This window comes from Manihot esculenta, chromosome 10 (genome assembly GCF_001659605.2).
Source record: "Manihot esculenta cultivar AM560-2 chromosome 10, M.esculenta_v8, whole genome shotgun sequence".
Lineage (NCBI taxonomy): Eukaryota > Viridiplantae > Streptophyta > Magnoliopsida > Malpighiales > Euphorbiaceae > Manihot > Manihot esculenta.
In genome coordinates this window covers 23,871,252-23,892,367 of record NC_035170.2, presented here as the reverse complement: position 1 = coordinate 23,892,367, position 21,116 = coordinate 23,871,252, and the positions used below count along the sequence as shown (strand labels likewise).

The 21,116-nt window shown below is 31.7% G+C and overlaps 2 protein-coding genes and 1 non-coding gene across 6 annotated transcripts; 2 read left to right on the top strand and 1 right to left on the bottom strand.

Annotated features, from left to right (window-relative positions):
* On the bottom strand, nucleotides 1–3,950 carry LOC110624661 (putative disease resistance protein RGA3). 4 transcript variants are annotated; one of them, XR_006352270.1, is made up of 3 exons: nucleotides 591–3,950; nucleotides 313–443; nucleotides 1–221 (listed from the first exon to the last, which is right to left on the bottom strand). XR_006352270.1 is itself a non-coding variant. In XM_043960801.1 (2 exons), the coding sequence occupies exon 1, from the start codon at nucleotides 3,889–3,891 to the stop codon at nucleotides 616–618; it is 3,276 nt and encodes a 1,091-aa protein (XP_043816736.1). In that variant the 5' UTR covers nucleotides 3,892–3,950; the 3' UTR covers nucleotides 230–443; nucleotides 591–615. The 4 variants fall into 4 exon arrangements, 2 of the variants coding, with proteins under 2 accessions (XP_043816736.1, XP_043816737.1); XR_006352269.1 differs by having other exon boundaries at nucleotides 313–378; XM_043960801.1 differs by lacking the exon at nucleotides 1–221 and having other exon boundaries at nucleotides 230–443.
* Nucleotides 3,951–7,557: 3,607 nt separating this feature from the next.
* On the top strand, nucleotides 7,558–7,690 carry LOC122724958. The gene has a single exon (XR_006352408.1). It is a non-coding gene; the product is annotated as a small nucleolar RNA Z247 (small nucleolar RNA).
* A 6,217-nt stretch (nucleotides 7,691–13,907) lies between these two features.
* On the top strand, nucleotides 13,908–15,428 carry LOC110624255 (receptor-like protein EIX2). Its single transcript, XM_021769363.1, has 2 exons — nucleotides 13,908–14,218; nucleotides 14,519–15,428. The coding sequence occupies exons 1-2, from the start codon at nucleotides 13,908–13,910 to the stop codon at nucleotides 15,426–15,428; spliced, it is 1,221 nt and encodes a 406-aa protein (XP_021625055.1).
* Nucleotides 15,429–21,116: the final 5,688 nt, after the last annotated feature.

Genomic DNA, 21,116 nt, shown 5'->3' with positions numbered 1-21,116 from the left:
AGAAACTAATTAGATTATTTTAATTAGTATTTGCATAAAAATTTAAAATTATAAAAAAAGTTATATTATAATTATTGATTAGTTATTGAGAAAGTCACAAACTGATGCCTCTTCATAGGCCAATCTCAATGGAGTGAAATTCCAGAGCTTGGAGACCTGCTTGCTTCAAAAGTCCTGGAGCTTCAGTTTTGGTAGTGCAACAACAAAGGTAAATGAAACATCTATATTAGAAGGACAATTTTAATCCTCATTATATGGATTAATTAAAAGGGAAAATTAATTGCAGATATTAACAAGTAAAGGGATGAGAACCTGCGAATGAGTCAATTACAACATCCAGAAATCATCTGCAGTCCAAATCACAATTGCATCTATTCCCTGCAGACAGAATTTGTGTTCAGAATTTGAAGAATCATGATACTCGGAGTTGTATAATCAAATACCTGTGGAAGAATTTGAAGAATCACAAAATTATATGAGCCATTTATAAAATTAATTAGTGGGAAACAATTCAAAGTTATATACAATCAGAACAGTAAGTTATTAACTGTGGAAGATAAGATGAAGGCACGAAGGAAAGAAGAACTAACCCGTGAAAGCAGAGGATCCTTCTGCTTACAATAAATATCGGCCCTCCTTTTGAATATCACGTGCATCTATCCGGACATTTGGAATGTGAGAAATATTGGGCCAATCTGCAGCAGTATCGTGTTCGCATCTTTCAGACAAACGGGGGCAATCTCTAATAGTCAATCGTTGTAAAGTGGTGATTTGACGCATTCCTCTTGATAGCGATTCCAATTCAGGGCAGTCATCGATATTTAGATTTTCAAGTGCTGTGAGGTTGCCTATCCAATCAGGCAAAGCCCTCAAATTAGAACAACTCCAGATAGAGAGACGCTGCAATGTGGTAACATATTGAAGCTCCCTTGGTAGAGACACCAGATTTGATAGATCAGAAAGAGTGAGATCTCGGAGACTAACAAGACATGTCCATTTAAATATCCCACGTCCATCCTCATCACTAATTTCCATACTGTAGCCAACAAATAGTTCCTCAAGGAAGCTGAGGTTCTGCATCCACTCACCAGGTAGAGATGCTAGATTCTCAATACCCTGTAACCACAAAGTCTTTAATTTGGAAAAAGGAGCAGTAACTGAAGAAGAGGCTGATGGTAACGCAGAAGCCATTGCAGCCATCTGCAATGTCCGCTGCAATGGTCTTATGCTGACATAGGAAAGAGAAAGCTCCGTGTCCAGAGATGGAAATGTTGGCATCAAAGTCAAGTTAGGGCAATTTGAGATGATTAAGTGAGAAAGACAAGGAAATTGAGGCACCATCTTAGCTTCCATACATGTTCTCCACCACCCTTTCAGATTACGGCATAAGTCAATGTTAAGAAACTTTAGGGATGGAAAGAATGTTGTTGTTGTTGATGCAGATAAAGCAGAGAATAAATTATCTTCATCTGATATGTACTCCAGAGAATCAAACTGACTAAGATCGAGAGATTCCAAATGAGGCAGATTGTCCAACGGCGGCAGATGCTCACATTTTGAACATTTATATAAAGTAATATTGACAAGATTTGTGATAGAAGAAAGCCAATTTGAAAACCTCAAACCTCCATAGCACTTAACATCCAAGTGTTTCAATTTCGGGTGAGGGTGTAGATTATCCAACAGCAACTCACTATTTCCACCATCGCTATCTCCCCATTCCAATCTCAAGGACTTAAGGTGCTTCTTTTCCTTGAGATTTACTTGGTTGGACTCCAATGCAGCAATTTTCACATTTTCAAGTCCTTTAATGGAGATTGTACCTCTAAGCTGGTTTAGGCTATTCAACTCATTCAACGAGGAACATCTCCTTCCTTCATCACTTCCCACAACGAAAGTTGATAAAGTCTGCAGATTTGTTAATCTCCCCAATCCCAATGGCATGAATTCAAGCCTATGACACTCCCTAATAATAAGTTGTCTGAGACAAATCAATTTCCTCATGTCAGTTGGTAATTTTTCAAAACCCCAACATTCCTGGAGTATTAGAGTTTGCAAATTATACAAGTTGCAAATAGAGTTTGGAAGTGAACTGATTTCATTATTCCGAAACAATCCAAGATACCTCAAGTGTTTCAACTTTCCAATTGAATCTGGCAGTTCATTGATATTGCATCTTAAACTCAAAGCACGTATGCTCCTACAATTTGAAAAGATACTATCTAAATTCAAGCTTAACTTATCACCATAATTGTCACAATGCAGAGTCCTCAATCCTCTATTTTTTAGCTGCTTGAAACATTCCTCAACAGACAAATTGCCAGAAAACACATGTTGGATTCTATCAGGAACATTTTTAGTATTATCAGCAAGTACAAAACAACTATCTCCTGCCATCGATTGTGCAAGGTCATTGATAAGGTCATGCATTTTATAACAGAACTTCTCCTTTTGGAAAAATGACCTAAATAACAATTCATTGAAGTATCCTTTCCCAATCTCCTCTAAATTTTCATCTTTACTTTGACTCCGAGATTGAACATAGCCTTGTGCCATCCATAATTGAATTAAATACTCCTTACCAAACTCATAATCTTTAGGAAACATTGCGCAGTATGCAAAGCACTGCTTTAAATGATATGGTAAGTCATCATAACTCAATTTCAACACTGGACCAATATCACTATCACTCTCAAAGACCTTCCACAACTCATTTTCTAGGATAGACAACCATTCACTTTCACTACTTCTTAGTTGCATTATGCCTCCTATAGCTCTAATTGCTAGTGGAACTCCTTTGCACTTCTTTGCAATTTCTTTCCCAATTTCAATTAGATTTGAATTCACTTTACTTGTTCCCTCTCTAAATGCTAGCCTCTCAAATAGATTCCATGATTGATCTTCTGTTAGACCCGCTAGAGCATATGGACAGTCTACACCCATAGCTAAAGCAACTCGTGTGCTACGAGTAGTTACTAAAATTCTACTTCCTATGGCTCCAACCATCAAATATTTCCTCAATTGACTCCAAATCCTATTGTTTATATTCCACACATCATCCAACACCAACAAGTACTTTTTGCCTTCTAAACATTGTCTAAGTTCGATTTGTAATTGTTCCAGAGATAAGTTGGGCACTTCCTTACTAGTTGCACTTTTAAGGATGAGTTTAACTAGCATTTCAACATTTGACTCCTCAGAAACGCATACCCATAACTTCAAATCAAAATAATTCACCACTTTCTCATCATTAAACACTAACTGGGCAAGTGCAGTCTTTCCCAAGCCACCAAACCCAACAATTGCAACTACAGAAATATTGCTTTGATTCACTGGACACATCAATGATTTTATGATCTCCTCCTTATCCTTATCTCTTCCTACAATTTCTGATTTCAATACAAAGGAGTCTGTCTCCCTCCAACTATTCTTTATTCGCATATCTACACCAACTTCCTTCCTTATTATAAAGCCAAAGTCAGACATTTCTTTGGCGACTTCATCTAGCCTCTCTCTGACATCTTTAATTCTATGACTCATCTTGAAACGAAATGCAATTTGATTTGAGGAAGAAAAGAAGTCGCATACCTTCCTAACCACTCTTCCCTGACCTTCAACCTTTCTTCGCAAACCTTCAGTTGCTACGTCATCCAACAAGTCATCTGCATCGTAGACAACCTCTTTAAGCCTCCTTATCCAGTCCTTCACTGCACGGCTTTCCTCTTGCTTCTCATCAGCATCTATAAGTATTGCTTTGATGGTGGAGAGAGTTCTTTGAAGCTTCCTGAGATCATTTTTGAAGCCATACACCAAATTAATTTCTTCAGAAGCAATTGAGGTCAACTTTGTTAATAAGTTTTCTGCAATGCTGAATGGGATTTGTTCAGCCATCTATAGAAGGATAATAAATGAAAACTGGGGTAGATGAAATTGTACAAAGTTGAAGAAAATTTGTGAATTTCTGAAAGATGAAGCAGTCCATAATTAATGAGCCAATATATAGAAGAAAGCATTACATTCTCCGAGTAGAAGAAGCAAAGTATTTTTATTCCTAAGGTAGAAGCAATGAATATGATAAATTGAAAAGGATGAATGCATACAAGAAGTTATGCTTTGCCTGTTATGGAAGTAAAATTTCCTAGAGAAACATGGATAGTATAACTCGAATTTAGGGGTGAGCAGTATTTGGTTCAAACCGAAAAGATCGACTGAACCGAATTAATTTAAAAATTCTGTTCGGTTTTTTATTCATTTCAATTCGATTTTTTTAAATGATTTTTGTTTTAAATAAAAAAATTAAATTTTCTTATTCAACATAAGAGAAATAATAAAAAAAAATTAAATTTTTACAAAATTTTTTATTCCAAAATAGAGAAATTATTCCACATGACCATATTTAAAAGCAATGCATATTTCCTTTTCTTTTGTTTCTATTTTTCCTTTTAGGTGGGGTTAGGTACTTAATTGGATGAAGTGGATAACAAGAAGCTTTTATTCCAAACAATCAGAAGCATGCATTATTCTAATCCATCTCCATTAAGTTTGTGCTAATTTGTATAAAAAATAAAATAAAATTGGCTAAATTTAATATCCAATAAATATAGGGGTGAAATTGAATATTTAGGTATAAATTAGATGTAACATGCAAATTTTGTATCTCGTGACTATGACACTATTTATTAATAATCACAATGAAAAGCTATGTATAGCAAAATTAAAAATTCATATAATTAAGAAAAATAATTTATTTTCTATTTTTTAATTATGTAAATAAAAATGCTAAAGTCCAAAAAATGACTTGTTTATTTTAAAAAATAAAATTATTTTTTTAAAATAATTTAATTTTTTTATTTAATAAAGAAAATGTTTTATATTAATCATTATTTGTCTAGCCTTTTCCTAGTTTGTATAGAAACAAAAGCCATGACCATAACTGCGGTGCCTGAAAGGCTGAAACAGCAACTTGGTTGTGGCGGATAACATGAAGGACTTAGCCGTAGCTTGAGTTAAAACAGAATTTCTGGTTCATGAAGAGGAAGAGCCATGGCCTGGATGGTCTGGACTCTAGAGCTTCAAACCAAGGGCTGCTACGGAACGCCAATAAGTAGAATTTTCATTTACCTTTGCTGTTGAACTACCAAAACCGAAGCTCCAGGACTTTTGAAGCAAGCAGGTCTCCGATGATCCCAAGCTATGGAATTTCACTCCATTGAGATTGGCATATGAAGAGCCATTAGTGTTAAAGTTTGTGACTTTGTCAATAACTAAGCCATAATTATAATAAAACCATTCTTTTATAATGTAAAATCTGATAAAAGTATAACAAGTGCCTTATGATTTTTTTTGTTTCGAGATTTATGGTTTAATTTGTTTTTAACGGTACTCGTGGTATTGCGCCTTAATAAAAAGAGGCAATTTTTAGACACGATTAGAAATTTTGATACGAAAATTATGATATAAAATGCTAATTTAATATAAATTAAATTACATAATTTAAAATAAAATTGAGTGAAATTGTAATATATTTTTTTATATTTTTATTTTTTAATTAATAATTATATTTTAATTATTATAACAATAGCTGTACGCATGAGAACTATAATCGCAGTCGCAATTTTTGTGGTCTTCATCTTGAGAATATTTGTTCTGCGTATGCTGGGGGTTTCTATTGTTGTGACAAACGATTGTAGCTTTATTTTTGTTACACACTAATTTTCAAATTTGGAGGTGATGCTGATGAAAGTGAATTTGGAATTGTCGGCATGTATGTTGGCAAGTCCCTCGATAAGCTGATGGAGTTTGGGAAAGGGAGATTTAATGGAACAACGGGATGAGATTACCCAATCTGAGGTTAAATAGAAGATTCAGTTGATTTTGAGAATGGGCTAATATTTTCACAAATGAAAAGCTTCCGTTTAATTTGGACAAAAACTTAAATTTGAGTTTGTTTGAGCATAAAAATAAAAGGATAAAAATAATTTTTTTTCATTAAAATCATGTTATAAACAAATTTAATAGGCCAATGGCCACAAGTAGTATTTTGATCTCTCTATAAAGAGAGTATTTCTTCTTCTTTGGGAGGAAGTCCCCTTTGTTCAGGAGCCACAAGTAGTGCTTTGGTCTCTCTCACAAGTAGTGCTTTGGTCTCTCTATAGAGAGAATATTTCTTCTTCTTTCGGAGGAAGTCTCTTTGTTCGGATATCTCCGACATTTTCTATTTTTTTGGAAGTCTTTCTTCTGCCTCTCTAGGCGGTGGGCCTCCCTTTGTTTTGGCTTTGAATTTCCCCTCCCTATAGTTGGAGGCGATATAGGCAAGGGTCTTTATTGAGCTATTTTTTTTTTCTTTGTATATTATATTTTATATGTTTGTAGGTTACTGAAAATCTTCAACTATGGTGAAATTGTGGCATCTACTAAAGGGGTGAGACGGTGGCTTATAAATTTGCCTTTGGATGGTACAAGAGGTAGGTGTTAAATCCTCATCGACCTCTCAATGGTTCTTTTAAAGGTGTTGAAGGCTGCCTAGATCTAGAGGATGATCCTTATTTCTTATGAGAATATCTTTCCATCAAAGTCTCGATATGATTCCTTTTCTTCTTGAGACTTTTAGTTGTCTCTTATTGTTTTCGTGATTCTTTTGAGTTTCAGAATGAATGTTTAAGCTGATTCTGCGGGTGAGATTGTTGGAACCATTAATTTGTCACTGGATAGCCAGAGCTTCAAAAATTAGACAGCACTGCTTCCTTTAGGTTACGAGATCTTGGCGGGGTTAAGTTCTCAAAATCAAGTTATAGAATTCTTAGTTTTGGTTTCCATTATATCTTTTCATGGGCCTTTTCTGTTAGGGCTGTTTCTAGAGTATGAGATATTGAGGATAAGACTAAACTGTAACTGTATTAGCTGTCTTATCATTTGTATTCTGCTAATACCTATCTTTAGTCATTCTATTGTAGGACTCTTAGTTATATAACTCTTGTAAACTGATCGTTCATTCAATCAACAATTCTATTCTTCATATGGTATCAGAGCCATAAAAACACTCTCACGAGTTTCAAATTGATTTATTCTTCCTATCTTCGTTCTTTTGATATGGCTGCTTCTGCTTCGACTGCAGTAGTCCAGATCAATGCACCTACGCATTTTCCTATTCGATTGACGCAAGATAATTTCCCTGTTTGGAGGAAGCAGGTTCAATCCACTCTGCTTGGACTTGATTTGATGGGATTCCTTGATGGTTCGCAACCGGCACATTCGCAATTTCTCAATGACAAAGAGAAAACTCCAAATCCGGCCTATGCAACTTGGTTTCGACAAGACCATATGCTTGTTAGTGCCCTTTTAGGTAGTTGTTCAGAAGCTATTCAACCATTAATCTCGTCTGTTGATTCAGCGAAAGAAGCATGGGATCGCTTGAATCAAAGTTATGCTAATGCATCACGTTCCAAAATTCTCTCTCTTAAAACGAGATTGGCGAAAAACTCTAAAGGCAACAAGGCTGTTGCGACTTATCTCAATGAGATGCGAGCTATCGCTGATGAGTTGGCTCTTACACAAAATCCAATTTGTGATGAAGATTTAATTGTCCATATTATTGCCCAGTTAGGTGATGAATATAAACCTATTGTTGCTGCTATAAAGGTACGAGAATCTGCGATTTCTTTTAATGACTTATTTGAAAAGCTGACTGATTTTGAGAGAGAATTAAAAGAAAAAGAACAGGCAGCTATTCCTGCAATTGCTACTGTGAATTATACACAGAGGTCTGATAGTAAGGGTCAAAACAGTGGCTATAATCAGTCCAATCGCTACAATCAGACTTCCACTTCTCGTCGTGGACGAGGTGGACGAGGTGGACGTGGTGGTCGAAACAATTATCGGCCTGATGTAGTTTGTCAATTTTGTGAGTTTACTGGACATACTACAGCTGAGTGTCGCAAACTTGCAAAATTTCTGAAAGACAACAACATGTCTATTCGAACTGAAACATCTACAGCTACTGCTTCTACACCAGCAGTAAATGCTACTTCTGCGATGTCTGCTTCGACTTCTCAGCCTTGGTTATTTGACAGGGGAGCCTCCCATCATTTTGTGTCTAATCCTAATGTGCTGTAGGGATATTCCGATTATGGTGGTCCCGATGAGGTTTTCTTGGGTGATGGTAAAAGCTTGTCTATTTCTCATACTGGTTTTGCTAATATTTCTACACCATCCAAATCTTTACATCTCCCTCATGTGTTGTGTGTGCCTCATTTACGTAAGAATCTGATATCTATTGCAAAATTATGTCGAGCTAATAATGTTTCCGTGGAATTTTTCCCTTTTTATTTTGTTGTGAAGGATCTGCGCACGGGGGGCGTTCCTCCTACGAGGCAAGAACATTGATGATATTTATTATGCTCAATTTCCAAAGCCGTCTGTTTCTCCTTCCTCTTTGTTGTCCGTACCTCAGTTGAATGCTACAACATCTTTGTCGATGATTTCTGCTTGGCATCACAAGCTTGGTCATCCGTCGAATAAAGTTTTGTCTTTAGCTCTTAAAAGTTATGGTCTTGAGTCATTGTTACAGTTTGTTTCATCGCTTCACTGTAATGCTTGTTCTATGAGTAAAAGTCACAAATTGCCTTTTTATGAAAATTCATTTCGTAGTACTCAGCCGTTGCAACTTATCCATACTGATGTTTGGGGGCCAACAACTACATCTGTTGATGGTTTTTCTTATTATGTCACTTTCATAGATCACTTTACCAAATATATATGGATTTATCCAATGAAGAAAAAATCAGAAACACATGATTTGTTTATAGGATTCCAAAAGTTAGTTGAGAATTATTTTCGAACAAAAATAATTTTTGTGTTTTCGGATAATGGTGGTGAATATCAAAAGCTAAAATCTCATTTTCTTAATTCTGGAATTTCCCATTATACAACACCACCTCACACTCCCGAACATAATGGTACCGCTGAAAGACGTCATCGATATATCGTCGAAACTGCTTTATCTCTGTTAAATTATGCTTCTTTGCCTCTTACTTTTTGGTCTTATGCATTTCAGGTGGCTGTTTATCTTATCAATAAGCTTCCCTCATCAATTCTCGCTTTTCAAACACCATATTCGAAACTTTTTGGCAAGTCTCATAATATTCAGCGACTTCAGCCTTTTGGATGTTTATGTTTCCCATGGCTACGTCCCTACAATTCTTCAAAACTTCAGTCTCGATCTGTTCCATGTTTATTTTTAGGATATTCTCCTACCCAATCAGCTTATAAGTGTCTTGATTTCGTCTCTAATCGGCTATATATTTCCCGTCATGTTAAATTCGTATCTCATAGTTTTCCGTTCAAAGATTGTAATAACTATCATCAATATTCTTCTTTGTTTCGAAATCTCCCTTGTGCAGGTACGGTGTGACAAGAAACATTATTACCTCCTGATTCAGCAAACACTTATCCACAGACTGGTTCAATTTTACAAACTGGTTCGTCCTCTATGGTTCCAGCTCCGTCAACTGCTCTTTTGTCTCCTGATTTAATTCCGGCTACTCCTATTTTTTCTCAATCTGAACCTGCTCACCAATCTATGCATGAGCAAGTTGGCACACCAACAGACACTGTACCAGCAGAATGGGCTGTTGTATCTACTTCAGCTGATATTGTCCCAGATACTGCTCTAATTGTTTCTGATTCTCAACCAGCTGCTGCACAAAGAACGCAACGGGTTCGCAAGCTGAATACCAGGTATTACAATGATGCTTTCGTTAATCTTGTTACTAAATATCCACTGCAAGAAGCAATTGAACCACATACAGTTAAGCAAGCTTTGAAAGATCAGAAGTGGAGACAAGCAATGGACTTAGAATACAGTGCTTTGCTTCGTAATGGTACTTGGGAATTGGTTCCTAAATCTACACACATGCCCATTGCATGTAAATGGGTTTTTCGAGTCAAGAGAAAGCCAGATGGGTCTATCGATAAGTATAAGGCCCGATTGGTTGCGAAGGGTTTTTTGCAGGAACCAGGAAGAGACTATTTTGAAACTTTCAGTCCAGTGACTAAACCTGTAACAATTCGAGTTGTTTTGAGCATTGCAATTACTCATGGTTGGTCTCTAAGGCAGTTGGATGTCAACAATGCCTTTTTACATGGCACACTTTATGAAGATGTCTATATGGTTCAACCACCAGGATATGTTCATAAAGAATTTCCAGATTATGTTTGCAAGTTAAAGAAGTCACTCTATGGACTCAAACAAGCGCCACGAGCATGGTATAATGAGCTCTCCTCCTTTTTACTTTCTCTTGGTTTTCGAAAATCAATGGCAGATGCATCCTTATTTGTTTACAATTCCAAGGGAATTATTGCTTATTTTCTTTTTTATGTCGATGACATTGTCTTGACGGGCAACCATACAGAATTTTTGAATCATTGTGTGCAGCAGTTGTCCATTCGGTTTTCAATCACAGACTTGGGGCAGCTTCATCATTTTTTGGGTGTTGAAGTTATTTCCACATCACATGGTCTCTTTTTATCTCAGCATCGTCATATCTCTGATTTATTAGTCAAATTTAATATGACAGGAGCTAAAGAAGTTCATACACCTATGTCTACTAGTGAGAAATTAATTTTAGATGATGGGTCTTCTTCTGTTGATGCTACTTCCTATCGTCAACTTGTAGGTTCTCTACAATACTTGGCCATTACTAGACCAGATGTTTCTTTTGTAGTAAACCGATTATCTCAATTCATGCATGCTCCAACTCAGCTGCATCTTCAAGCATTGAAGCGAGTATTGCGATATCTAAAAGGTACCATTCATTATGGTCTTTATCTTAATCGGCAATCCAAGCATGTTTTGTTTGCTTTCTCTGATTCTGATTGGGGAGGAGTTTTGGATAAGGGACGATCCACAACAGCTTATGTATTGTATCTTGGTTCGAACATTATTTCTTGGAAGTCTGCTCGACAGAAAACAGTGTCACGATCGTCGACAGAAGCAGAATATAAAGCTTTGGCAAACGCGGCAGCTGAAGTAATTTGGGTGCAAAATTTGTTATCTGATCTTGGTATGCCTATTTCTTCTGTGCCAACACTATATTGTGATAATATAGGTGCTACATATTTCTGTTCGAATCCAATATATCATACCAAAATGAAGCACTTGGCTTTAGATTATCATTTTGTACGAGAGCGACAAGCCGCTGGTCAGCTACGTGTGTTACACATCAGTAACAAAGATCAGATTGTAGACATGTTGACTAAGCCTCTTGGCAGACCTGCATTTGTTAAGTTTCGATCCAAGATTGGAGTCTCAAATGGATCTTCCATCTTGCGGGGGCGTATTGAGGATAAGACTAAACTGTAACTGTATTAGCTGTCTTATCATTTGTATTCTGCCAATACCTATCTTTAGTCATTCTATTGCAGGACTCTTAGTTATATAACTCTTGTAAACTGATCGTTCATTCAATCAACAATTCTATTCTTCATATGAGAATAGGCTTCTCTTTGCTTTGTTACGTTAGTTTCTTGGACTTTATTGTTTCTTCTACGAATCTTCATGTAGTTGTTGGGTTTTTTTATATTAATAGATTCATATATTTGATTAAAAATAAAAATAAGAAAAAAGGCCAAAAGCCAGGTGCCTAAACCATGACAAAGGTAGTGGTCCAAATGGAGCCTCAAAGCAATTCCGCATCATCACAACCTAGTACCCCCAAAGCAACACATTTTAATTTAAATTTAAGCCAATTATAATATATATATATATTAAAAAATCTTTTTTTTTTTAATTTCTAAACAAAATTAGACCAATATTCATAGTTTTTCAACAAGGCATTATTAGACAAAAACAATAGGCTAGTGACCCACTGTTTAGGATTGTGATTTAAATATCATTTTCCAGATTTACTATATATTTACTATTTTAGATTTTTGAGAGATTTATTATTTAGTCCTTTGATATTGTCATTATTAACAAATCAGTCTCTGCATTTTAAAGAATCTATTAAAATATTTTTATCTTTTTTCTCACCAACAAAATACTTATTCCGTCTATTTCTGCCGTTAAAAATATAGTAAAAGACCAAATTACCTTTCTTCTTCTTCTAGACCCTTTCTCCTCTTTTTCTTCTTTTTCTTTTTCTTCTTCTTCTTTATCTTCTTTTTCTTTTTCGATTTTGATTCTTCCTTCTCTTCTTCTTCTAGACGTCTCATCTTCTTTTTCTTCATCTTCATCTTTTTTGAGGAGGAGGGAGAGGAGGAGGAGGGACTATTTTATTGACGAAAAGAAAAATATAAAAATATTTTAATAGATTTGAAAAAAGATAAGATAGTTTCAATAGATTTCTAAAAATATAAGGGCTAACCTGTTAATAATGACAATACTCAGTGACTAAATAAAGGGTTTTATTTGAGAGCAAAATTATGTTTTAAAAATTTTCTCTCATTCTTCATTTATTTTTAACTTATTTTTAATGGAAAAGAGGATAAAATGACTATTTTATTGATTGACGGAGAGAAAATATAAGAACATTTTAATAAATTTTTTAAAATGTAGGGACTGACTTGTTAATAATGGCAATACCCAAGAATTAAATAGTAAATCTCTCTAGATTTTTTTAAAGAATGTAGTTTAAAATTTTATTTAATTAGTATGAACCATTTATGATTAGAATATATTAAATTAACTTAAAAATTACTTTTTAATATTGTTTAACAAACATACTTAATAAACTAATTTTTAATATAGCAGCTCTAATATATATCAAATTCAGGTTCATTTGTTTCCAAACAAAACATTTCTAAGAAAAATATATATTTTTGGTACTTTTTGGCATTTGAAAAATCAATAAAATTAATTAATTAAAAATATTTTTTAATTGAAAAAAATTAAGCCATTATTAAAGTAAATAACTTTTTTTTTTAAATAAAGTTATTTATAAATTATGAATATAATGTTCCGGCTAAAAATTATTACATAATTTTTGGACACGTGAATATAAAAAGCCTTCAGGACCCTAAAGCTTTTGCCAACAGGATATTCTAGCAACAACCTTACAATCTCTACCATCCAAAAGTTTACCATAGCAGTTCTGAACCACAACAGCAATAGAAGCAAACATTAAATTAGATTTTCAAGCAGTATCAGAATTGAACTTTAACATCCCAATTGGCGGAGCTTGCTAAACAGAAACACCGGAATTATGAACACTACAGGGAACATGGGGCCGGCAGAGGGTCTTGCGAGTCACAAAGATAGGATCTGGAGGCATGTGTTGAAAGATTGTCTTGTTTCTTTCTTTCCAAATAAACCAACACACAGTTGCAATTAAAGCTAGTTCATCATGGAAAGCTTGACTAATAGAGAAAATCACCACAAAGCAAAAGAAGGTATGCCAACAGGTATGCTTTGTAATCTGTATATGTACCCACTTACTTCAATGGAAAAATATACTGAAATTGCCTAATTATTCTTTATCTTATTACATGGTATCAGAACCATTCCCGTAGAGATTTATTTTTTTTTCTCTCCCGTCAAGTTTTAAATTTTTGGAGATTTAGGCCTCCTATTCTTTTGTGTTACCCATCTAAGATAATATTTGTCTCTCACCGTCCACCTAGAGAGGAAGCCGAAGTCGCCTTGTAGCCCCCTTGTCAAATCTGTGGTTCGTTTGCCGTTTGGGTATTGGGTGGAGGCATTTTTTGATACTGTTCACTGGATTGAGATTTGTTATCTTCCTTTAATTCGTTTGAAGGTATAGGAGTATAGGGTTTTAGTTGAAATGATTTCTGACAGTAAGACCCATATTATTAAAATTATCTCAACGTCTTCAGTAGCGGCTGAGATAGATAAAACGTGTCTTATTTCCTCTTCATATAAATGGGTCATTAATTCTGGTGCCACGGATCACATGACAAGTAATTCTCATATTTTTACTAGCTTTCGATCTCATAAAGGACCTTATCCTGTTATTATAGCTGATGGATCAACCTATAATGTTGAGGGTTCTGGGAATGTTAAACCTACTCGTTCTATTACTCTAACATCTGTGCTAAGTCTACCTAATCTTGCCTTTAATTTAATCTCTGTGAATAAACTTACCAAAGACATAAGTTGTTGTGTTTCCTTTTTTCCTGATTATTGTCTCATTCAAGATCTTGTGACGAAGCAGATTATTGGTAGAGGCCATGTATCTGGAGTCTCTACATTTTGGATGCATGGGTATCTCAGTCTGTTGCTTGCTCTAGTGTCGTGTTTCCATTTGAAGTACATTGTCAGTTGGGAAACCCTTCTTTATCAATTTTGAAGAAGTTATGCCCTTATCTTTATTGGAATGTGAGTCAATGTCATTTTGCAAAACATCATCGAACCTCTTTAAGTTATAGAATCAATAAACGAGCTGAGTCTGCTTTTGAATTAATTCATTCAGATGTTTAGGGTCCATATCCGGTTGGATCTAAGGCTGGATTCAGATATTTTATTACTTTTGTGGATGATTATTCTGGACCTTGGATACAACAGGTTAATAGGGAAAATTCCACAATGGCTTGGAGATGCTTTTCCATGTCTTAAAATTCTTAGCTTGAGGTCCAATGCATTTTCAGGAGAAGTTCCTTCTGGACTTTTCAATTTGAGTTCTTTTGAAGTCCTGGACCTAGCAGAAAATCAGCTGAGAGGAAGCATTTCTACAAGAGTGAGTAATCTTAAGGGCTTGACTGAAGAACGACGCATTAGGCAGGATTTATCGTATGGGTGGGTGGCCGGTGTCTATTACGAAGAAAGTCTGGTTGTAAATTCAAAAGGTCAGTCTTTAAAGTACACAAGGACTCTTTCCTTTTTGACTTGCATAGACATTTCAGGAAACCATTTACATGGAGACCTGCCACATGAAGTCACAGAATTGTCTGGATTGGTGGTGTTAAACTTGTCAAGGAATCACATTAGTGGTCAAATTCCAGAAACTATTTCAGAATTGCATCAGTTGGCATCACTTGATCTATCAAGCAATATGTTTTTTGGTCCAATTCCTCCAAGCATGATCTCAATGTCTTTTCTAGCGTACTTGAATTTCTCATGCAACAATTTGTCAGGGAAAATTCCTTATGCAGGTCAAATGGCAACTTTTGAGGCAAATTCTTTTGCTGGAAATCCTGGACTTTGTGGTGCTCCTCTTGTTGTCAGGTGTTCTGGTTCTGATACAATTAATAAAGAGATGGGAAATGCCTATGTTTACACTAATGACAGGTGGCCTTACCTTGCCATTGGATTAGGATATGCAGCTGGCCTGCTGATTCCTTATCTGCTTATGGCAGCCAAAAGATCATGGAGCTTTGTGTACTTTGCTTTTGTGGATAAAACTGTGGATGCATTGTTATATTTGGCTTGCAAAAGAACACCTTGTTTTGGGAACCATTGTGATAATCTTCACTAGTTTGTCTTCTGCTTTGATCCTTCTCAGTTTTATGCACTGCATTGGAATTCTCTGTTAAATTCAAGTCTTAAAAAAGCCTGGTGACAAGCCTTGTTCCGCTTGGTTATAGTTATAGCCTTCACTTGGACAAAATTTCCATTGAATATTTCATATCATAAGCGATATATTATTTTCCTTTCAATTCTTTTTTTGATGCTATTGGCAAGTGATGCAACTTTGTTCATGAACCTTACCAAATTTACATTGGCATGCCTATTGATTTCTATTGGATATGAAAAATAACTTGTATTTGAAAAATATTTCCTTGTGGAAAAATTTTTAACTTGTTTTTTATTATTTAATTGTAATTTAAAAAATAAAATTTATTAATAAATTTATATATAGAGGTTTATAGGTGAAAAATAAATTCAAAAGGAATTTTTTTTTCTTTGATCACGAAAATATTTTCAGTTAAGTAAATTTTCAGAGTTTATTGTTAATAAAATATAATCAAAATATACCATATGAAAAGTTAAAAATTAAAAAAAAAAGGAAAGTGCTTGGTAAATTTTAAAAATGTACCTCAGAGATATTTATAGAAAATCTATCAATATATTAGTCACTTGCCAGGTTATTAAATTTTTTAAATATGATTATACAAAATTATAGTGTAAATTTAATTTTTGCTATTATAATTTCATTGCTAAATTTAGTTTGTTATTATATTTTCATTGTTTATATTTATTGATTGAAGAATAGAGAAAAAATAATTATAACCAAATAATATTAGCTATATTTAAAAAATTATCTAAATAACAACACACTGTAATTTAATATTCAAAATTTTATATAATTTTCCAATAATATGAATAAACAAAATGGTGCAAATATAAAATATCTATATATTTCTCTTTATATCATGTGAAATGCATAGGAGAAATCAATGGATATATATATAAGTGATATATTTTTTTTAAAATAGGAATAGAGGGTCGGGGAGTAGAATCTGAAACCTCTTATATTTATTTAGATAAACTTACTACCAGAATAAACCTATGAGTACTGAGTGATATATTAAACCTTCATTTTCTTTACAATTAGCAACTTCTTATATTATAGACAATAAACCTGTGAAATCAAATTCTAGTTGGACTCAATTTCCTTCAAACGGTACCTTTTGAATCTATGTTATGTTTGTCTATGACCTCTTTAATATGGGTGGCTGTATGCCTAATGATTTGGGGTCCATTTATTATGAGATAAGAGATCAAATCTGTCTATTAAGAGAAACAAAACATGTTTTATTTTTAATTTTAACTCAAAATAGTGATAAGCACAAATCAATATACCATCAAATTCAATTGTAATAAAAGAAATTAAAGATTTTAGTATTTATTATTATATATTATGATTATATAATAATAAATTCTATTCTAAAAACTATATCTTTAAAAAAGTAAAATTTATTAAACTCTAACGGTGGTGGATGGCACTGGCAGTGGTAGTAGTGTAAGAGAATCATCTCCTTTATCATACTACCCTTAAGTATGTCAATTTCTTGAATAATAAAATTTAGTATATCTATTATGTTAGGCTATTGCTATTTTGTAATATTACAAATTTTTACAACACTTATAGTATATATACCTATTGAGGAAGAATATAACGATATCTCATAAACATTTAGAGGACCCATTATCTAATTTCAATCTAACCAAGAGAGTTGAGTTGATTATCGAGAATTGTACAATTATACATCCCACGCTAGATGCTAAGTAAATAATAAGAAAGCAAAGTTTCAAAACACGAGTCATTTGAAAGTGGAGAAGAGAGATCTTTGCGAAGAAATACATATATATAATTGTGCTAATGAGTTTTATATAAAATAGATAATAAACATTAAATTTTTATAAAAAAGAAATTTGTGTGAAGAAATACATATATAAATTGTGCTAATGAGTTTTATATAAAATGAATAATAAATGTTATATATAAATTGTGCTAATGAGTTTTATATAAAATGAATAATAAATGTTAAATTTTTGTGAAAATTGAAGAGATTAAAATTATTACTCTCATTAATATAATAAATTATAATAATTAAAGTTTAATAACTTGATTATTTAATATTTATAACACTTCAGAGCATTAAAATCACAATTTCACTTTTTATTATAATTTAATTATTTATATTTATTAACTTTTTATAGTTATTTAAATTGAATAAAATTTTAGTTTGATAATATTTTATATAATTATTTTTATTAATTTTTTAATTATTTTATATTTTTATCTCAGTTAATATTTTTTATAATAATTTTAATAATTATATATATTTATTCTATATAATTATTCACATTATAGCATATGTAATTTAATTATATTAGTTATGATTTTATAAAATTATCAAATAAATAAACATAATGTTAAAAAAAATTTATATGGTAAAAATAAATTTTTTTCATTATCCAAATATCTTTTATTCAATTTTTATAAATATATTTTTAATATTTTTTATTATTAAAATAAAAAATATAATAAAACTTTTTTAATAATAAAATTATAATAAAATTTTTATTACAATATTAATAATATAATATATTAAAAAGCAGTAGGATTTCAAAAAGTGATATACTAGTGACAATAAATATAATAAATATTATATTTATTATATTAAAAAGCAGTAAAAAAATTAAAAGGTTATACATTAATAATAATTAAAAAATAAATTATATTTATTATTTATATATTAATTATTATTTATATAAAAATAAAATTATAAATATATAAAAAATTATAAATATATTTACACCATATGACATAAATACATAGGATTAATTGTATTATTAAGTTTAATAATGACACTTATCAATCGCTCGTTAATTTAATTTAGAGTCTAATTTTATATATATATATATATATAATTTATTATTTATTAATAATAAAAATATAATTTAAAAAACTTAATACAAGTTTAAATATGTTATTTCTCACGAGAAAAATAGATATATATTAAATTTTATTAATTATTTTAAAAATATAGTTAGTTTTTAATTTTAAATTTTTTAATTATAAATTAATATATTACATTAAAAGTTTATAAAAAATTAAAAAGTCACATACAAATAGAAAAATTTAAAAATTATATATAAATTGTAATAATAAAGATAATAAATTGTATTTATTATAGATATATTAATTAATAACATTATTAAATATGAAAATATAATTTAAAAATAAAAATAAAATATATTAAGTGTGGTAAGAAATTGTTGTTTTATATATAATATATATATTTTTTAATATGGAGTTTGCGAATTGAGAGAGTAGACTTCTTAGATTTACTCAACAGTAATAATTTGAAATTCATTACAACTATCTCTGCTGCTATAGTATAAATTAGCGGTGTATTTATTTTTTCACAATTAATAAAAATTGTAGTGTAAATTTGATTTTTGCTATTATAATTTCATTGCTAAATTTAGTTTGTTATTATATTTTCATTGTTTAAATTTAATGATTCAAGAAGAGAGAAAAAAAATAATTATAACTAAATAATATTAGCTATATTTAAAAAATTATCTAAATAACAACGCACTGTAATTTAATATTCAAAATTTTATATAATTTTTCAATACTATGAATAAACAAAATGGCGCAAATATAAAATATGTATATATTTCTCTTTTATTTCTTTTTTATGTCCTGTAAAATGCACAGGAAAAATGAATGAATATGTATATAAGTGATATATTAAACCTTCATTTTTTTTACAATTAGCAACTTCTTAGACAATGATGCTTTGAGATCTAAGTATGAGTTGAGGTTAATGATGGATGGCACTTGCGGTGGTGGAAGAGAATAATCTCTTTTATTATAATATCTTTTAAGTATGTCAATTTTTTGAGTGGTAGAATCTAATATACCTATTATGTTAGGCGACTGCTATTTTGTAATATTACAAATGACTTTATAACACTTATGGCATATATATATTTTACAGTTGAGGAAAAATAATACTTACGGTGTATATATATTTCACGAGAAAGAATATAATGATCTCTCAAAAATATCTAAATAAGAGTTAAGCAACCATGTATATCATGTTAGATGCTAAGTAAATAATAAGAAAGTAAAGTTTTAAAACACCGAGTTATTCGAAAGCGGAGTTCATTATGCTAAACAATGAATCTTAAATTTTTATAAAAAGTGAACTCACTTTGATTTAAAGCATTAAAATCACAATTTCACTTTTTATTATAGTTTAATTATTTATATTTATAAATTTTTTATAGTTATTTGAATGGAATAAAATTTTAGTTTGATAATATTTTATATAATTATTTTTATTAATTTTTAATTATTTTTTATTTTTTATCACAATTTATATATTTTTATAATAATTTTAATCAATTATATATATTTAATCTATATAATTATTCATATTATATAAACAAAATTTAGTTATAATTTTACAAAATTATCAAATAAATAAACATAGTAAAAACTTTCTATATGATTTTTTGTTATAGAATTATTGTTATATGGTAAAAATAATTTTTTTTATTATCTAAATATCTTTTTATATGGTACTTCTGAGATCTAGAAAATAGGATTTTACAAGGATCTTGTGAATTTAGAAAAAACTTAGCCTTAGAGGAGGGTATTTCCTCCCTTTTATGCTCTTTCTTTTCCTTCACGCGAAATGGCTTCTCCGCTATGGGTCCACCTACTCCTGGGTGCATGTACGTACGTAGGGATAACCCCATGCCCCTTCCCTGTGTCAGACAAACATTTAATTTCATTCGGCGCGTGCGTAGATAGGGCTGTGAAATGATTGGACCCGCAGTCATTTCTTCTCGTGACCGGGTTTGAGGGAAAAGGACCGGAACCTAGGAAAGAGCTGACTCTAAGGCTGAAATGGGCCGGACCGGTATGAATGAATGACTTAAATAGGAATCCGATCAGGAAGATGAACGGGTTGGGTCTGACTTATTCGGGGGTTTAGGGGCCTCCTGATTGTGGGCTGCTACTATCGGCCCGGTCTCGTAATGGGATGGAGAAACCCAGCGGTCATCAGGTACGATGTTTATTCAATTTTTATAAATATATTTTTAATATTTTATTTATTATTAAAATAAAAAATACAATAAAATTTTTTAATAATAAAAATATAATAAAATTTTTATTATAATTTTAATAATATAATATATTAAAAAATATTAAGATTTGAAAAGGTGATATAAGAGTGACAATAAATATAATAAAAATTATATTTATTATATTAGAAAGCAGCACGAAATTAAAAGGTTATACATTAATAATAATTAAAAATATAATAAATTATATTTATTGTATAAACCCTAAACTCTATCGGTGGTTATGCCTCCTACTGCTCTGATTGCAAGCGGAACTTCTTTGCAATCTCTTTTGCAATACCTAGTAGATTTGGATTTAGTCTACTGTTCCCTGTCTAAACACTAGCTTCTCAAGTAAATTCCATTACTGATCTTCTGTTAGACTCTCTAAAGCATATGGAGAGTTGAGAGTTCTTTCCCAAAGTTAAAAACTCTATTGTGACAAGTTGGTGCTAAAATCTTACTTCCTACTGTACCAACCATCAAATATTTTCTCAACTGACTCCAAATCCTATTGTTTATATTCTACATATCATCCAATACCAACAAGTGTTTTTGCCTTCTAAAATGT

Excerpts from the sequence above, each read along its gene's own strand:
- LOC110624255 (XM_021769363.1), top strand. The coding sequence starts at position 13,908 with ATGACAAGTAATTCTCATATTTTTACTAGCTTTCGATCTCATAAAGGA. Across the intron at positions 14,219-14,518 it reads TCTACATTTTGGATGCATGG|GTTAATAGGGAAAATTCCAC; the intron begins GTATCTCAGTCT and ends TGGATACAACAG.
- LOC110624661 (XM_043960801.1), bottom strand. The coding sequence starts at position 3,891 with ATGGCTGAACAAATCCCATTCAGCATTGCAGAAAACTTATTAACAAAG.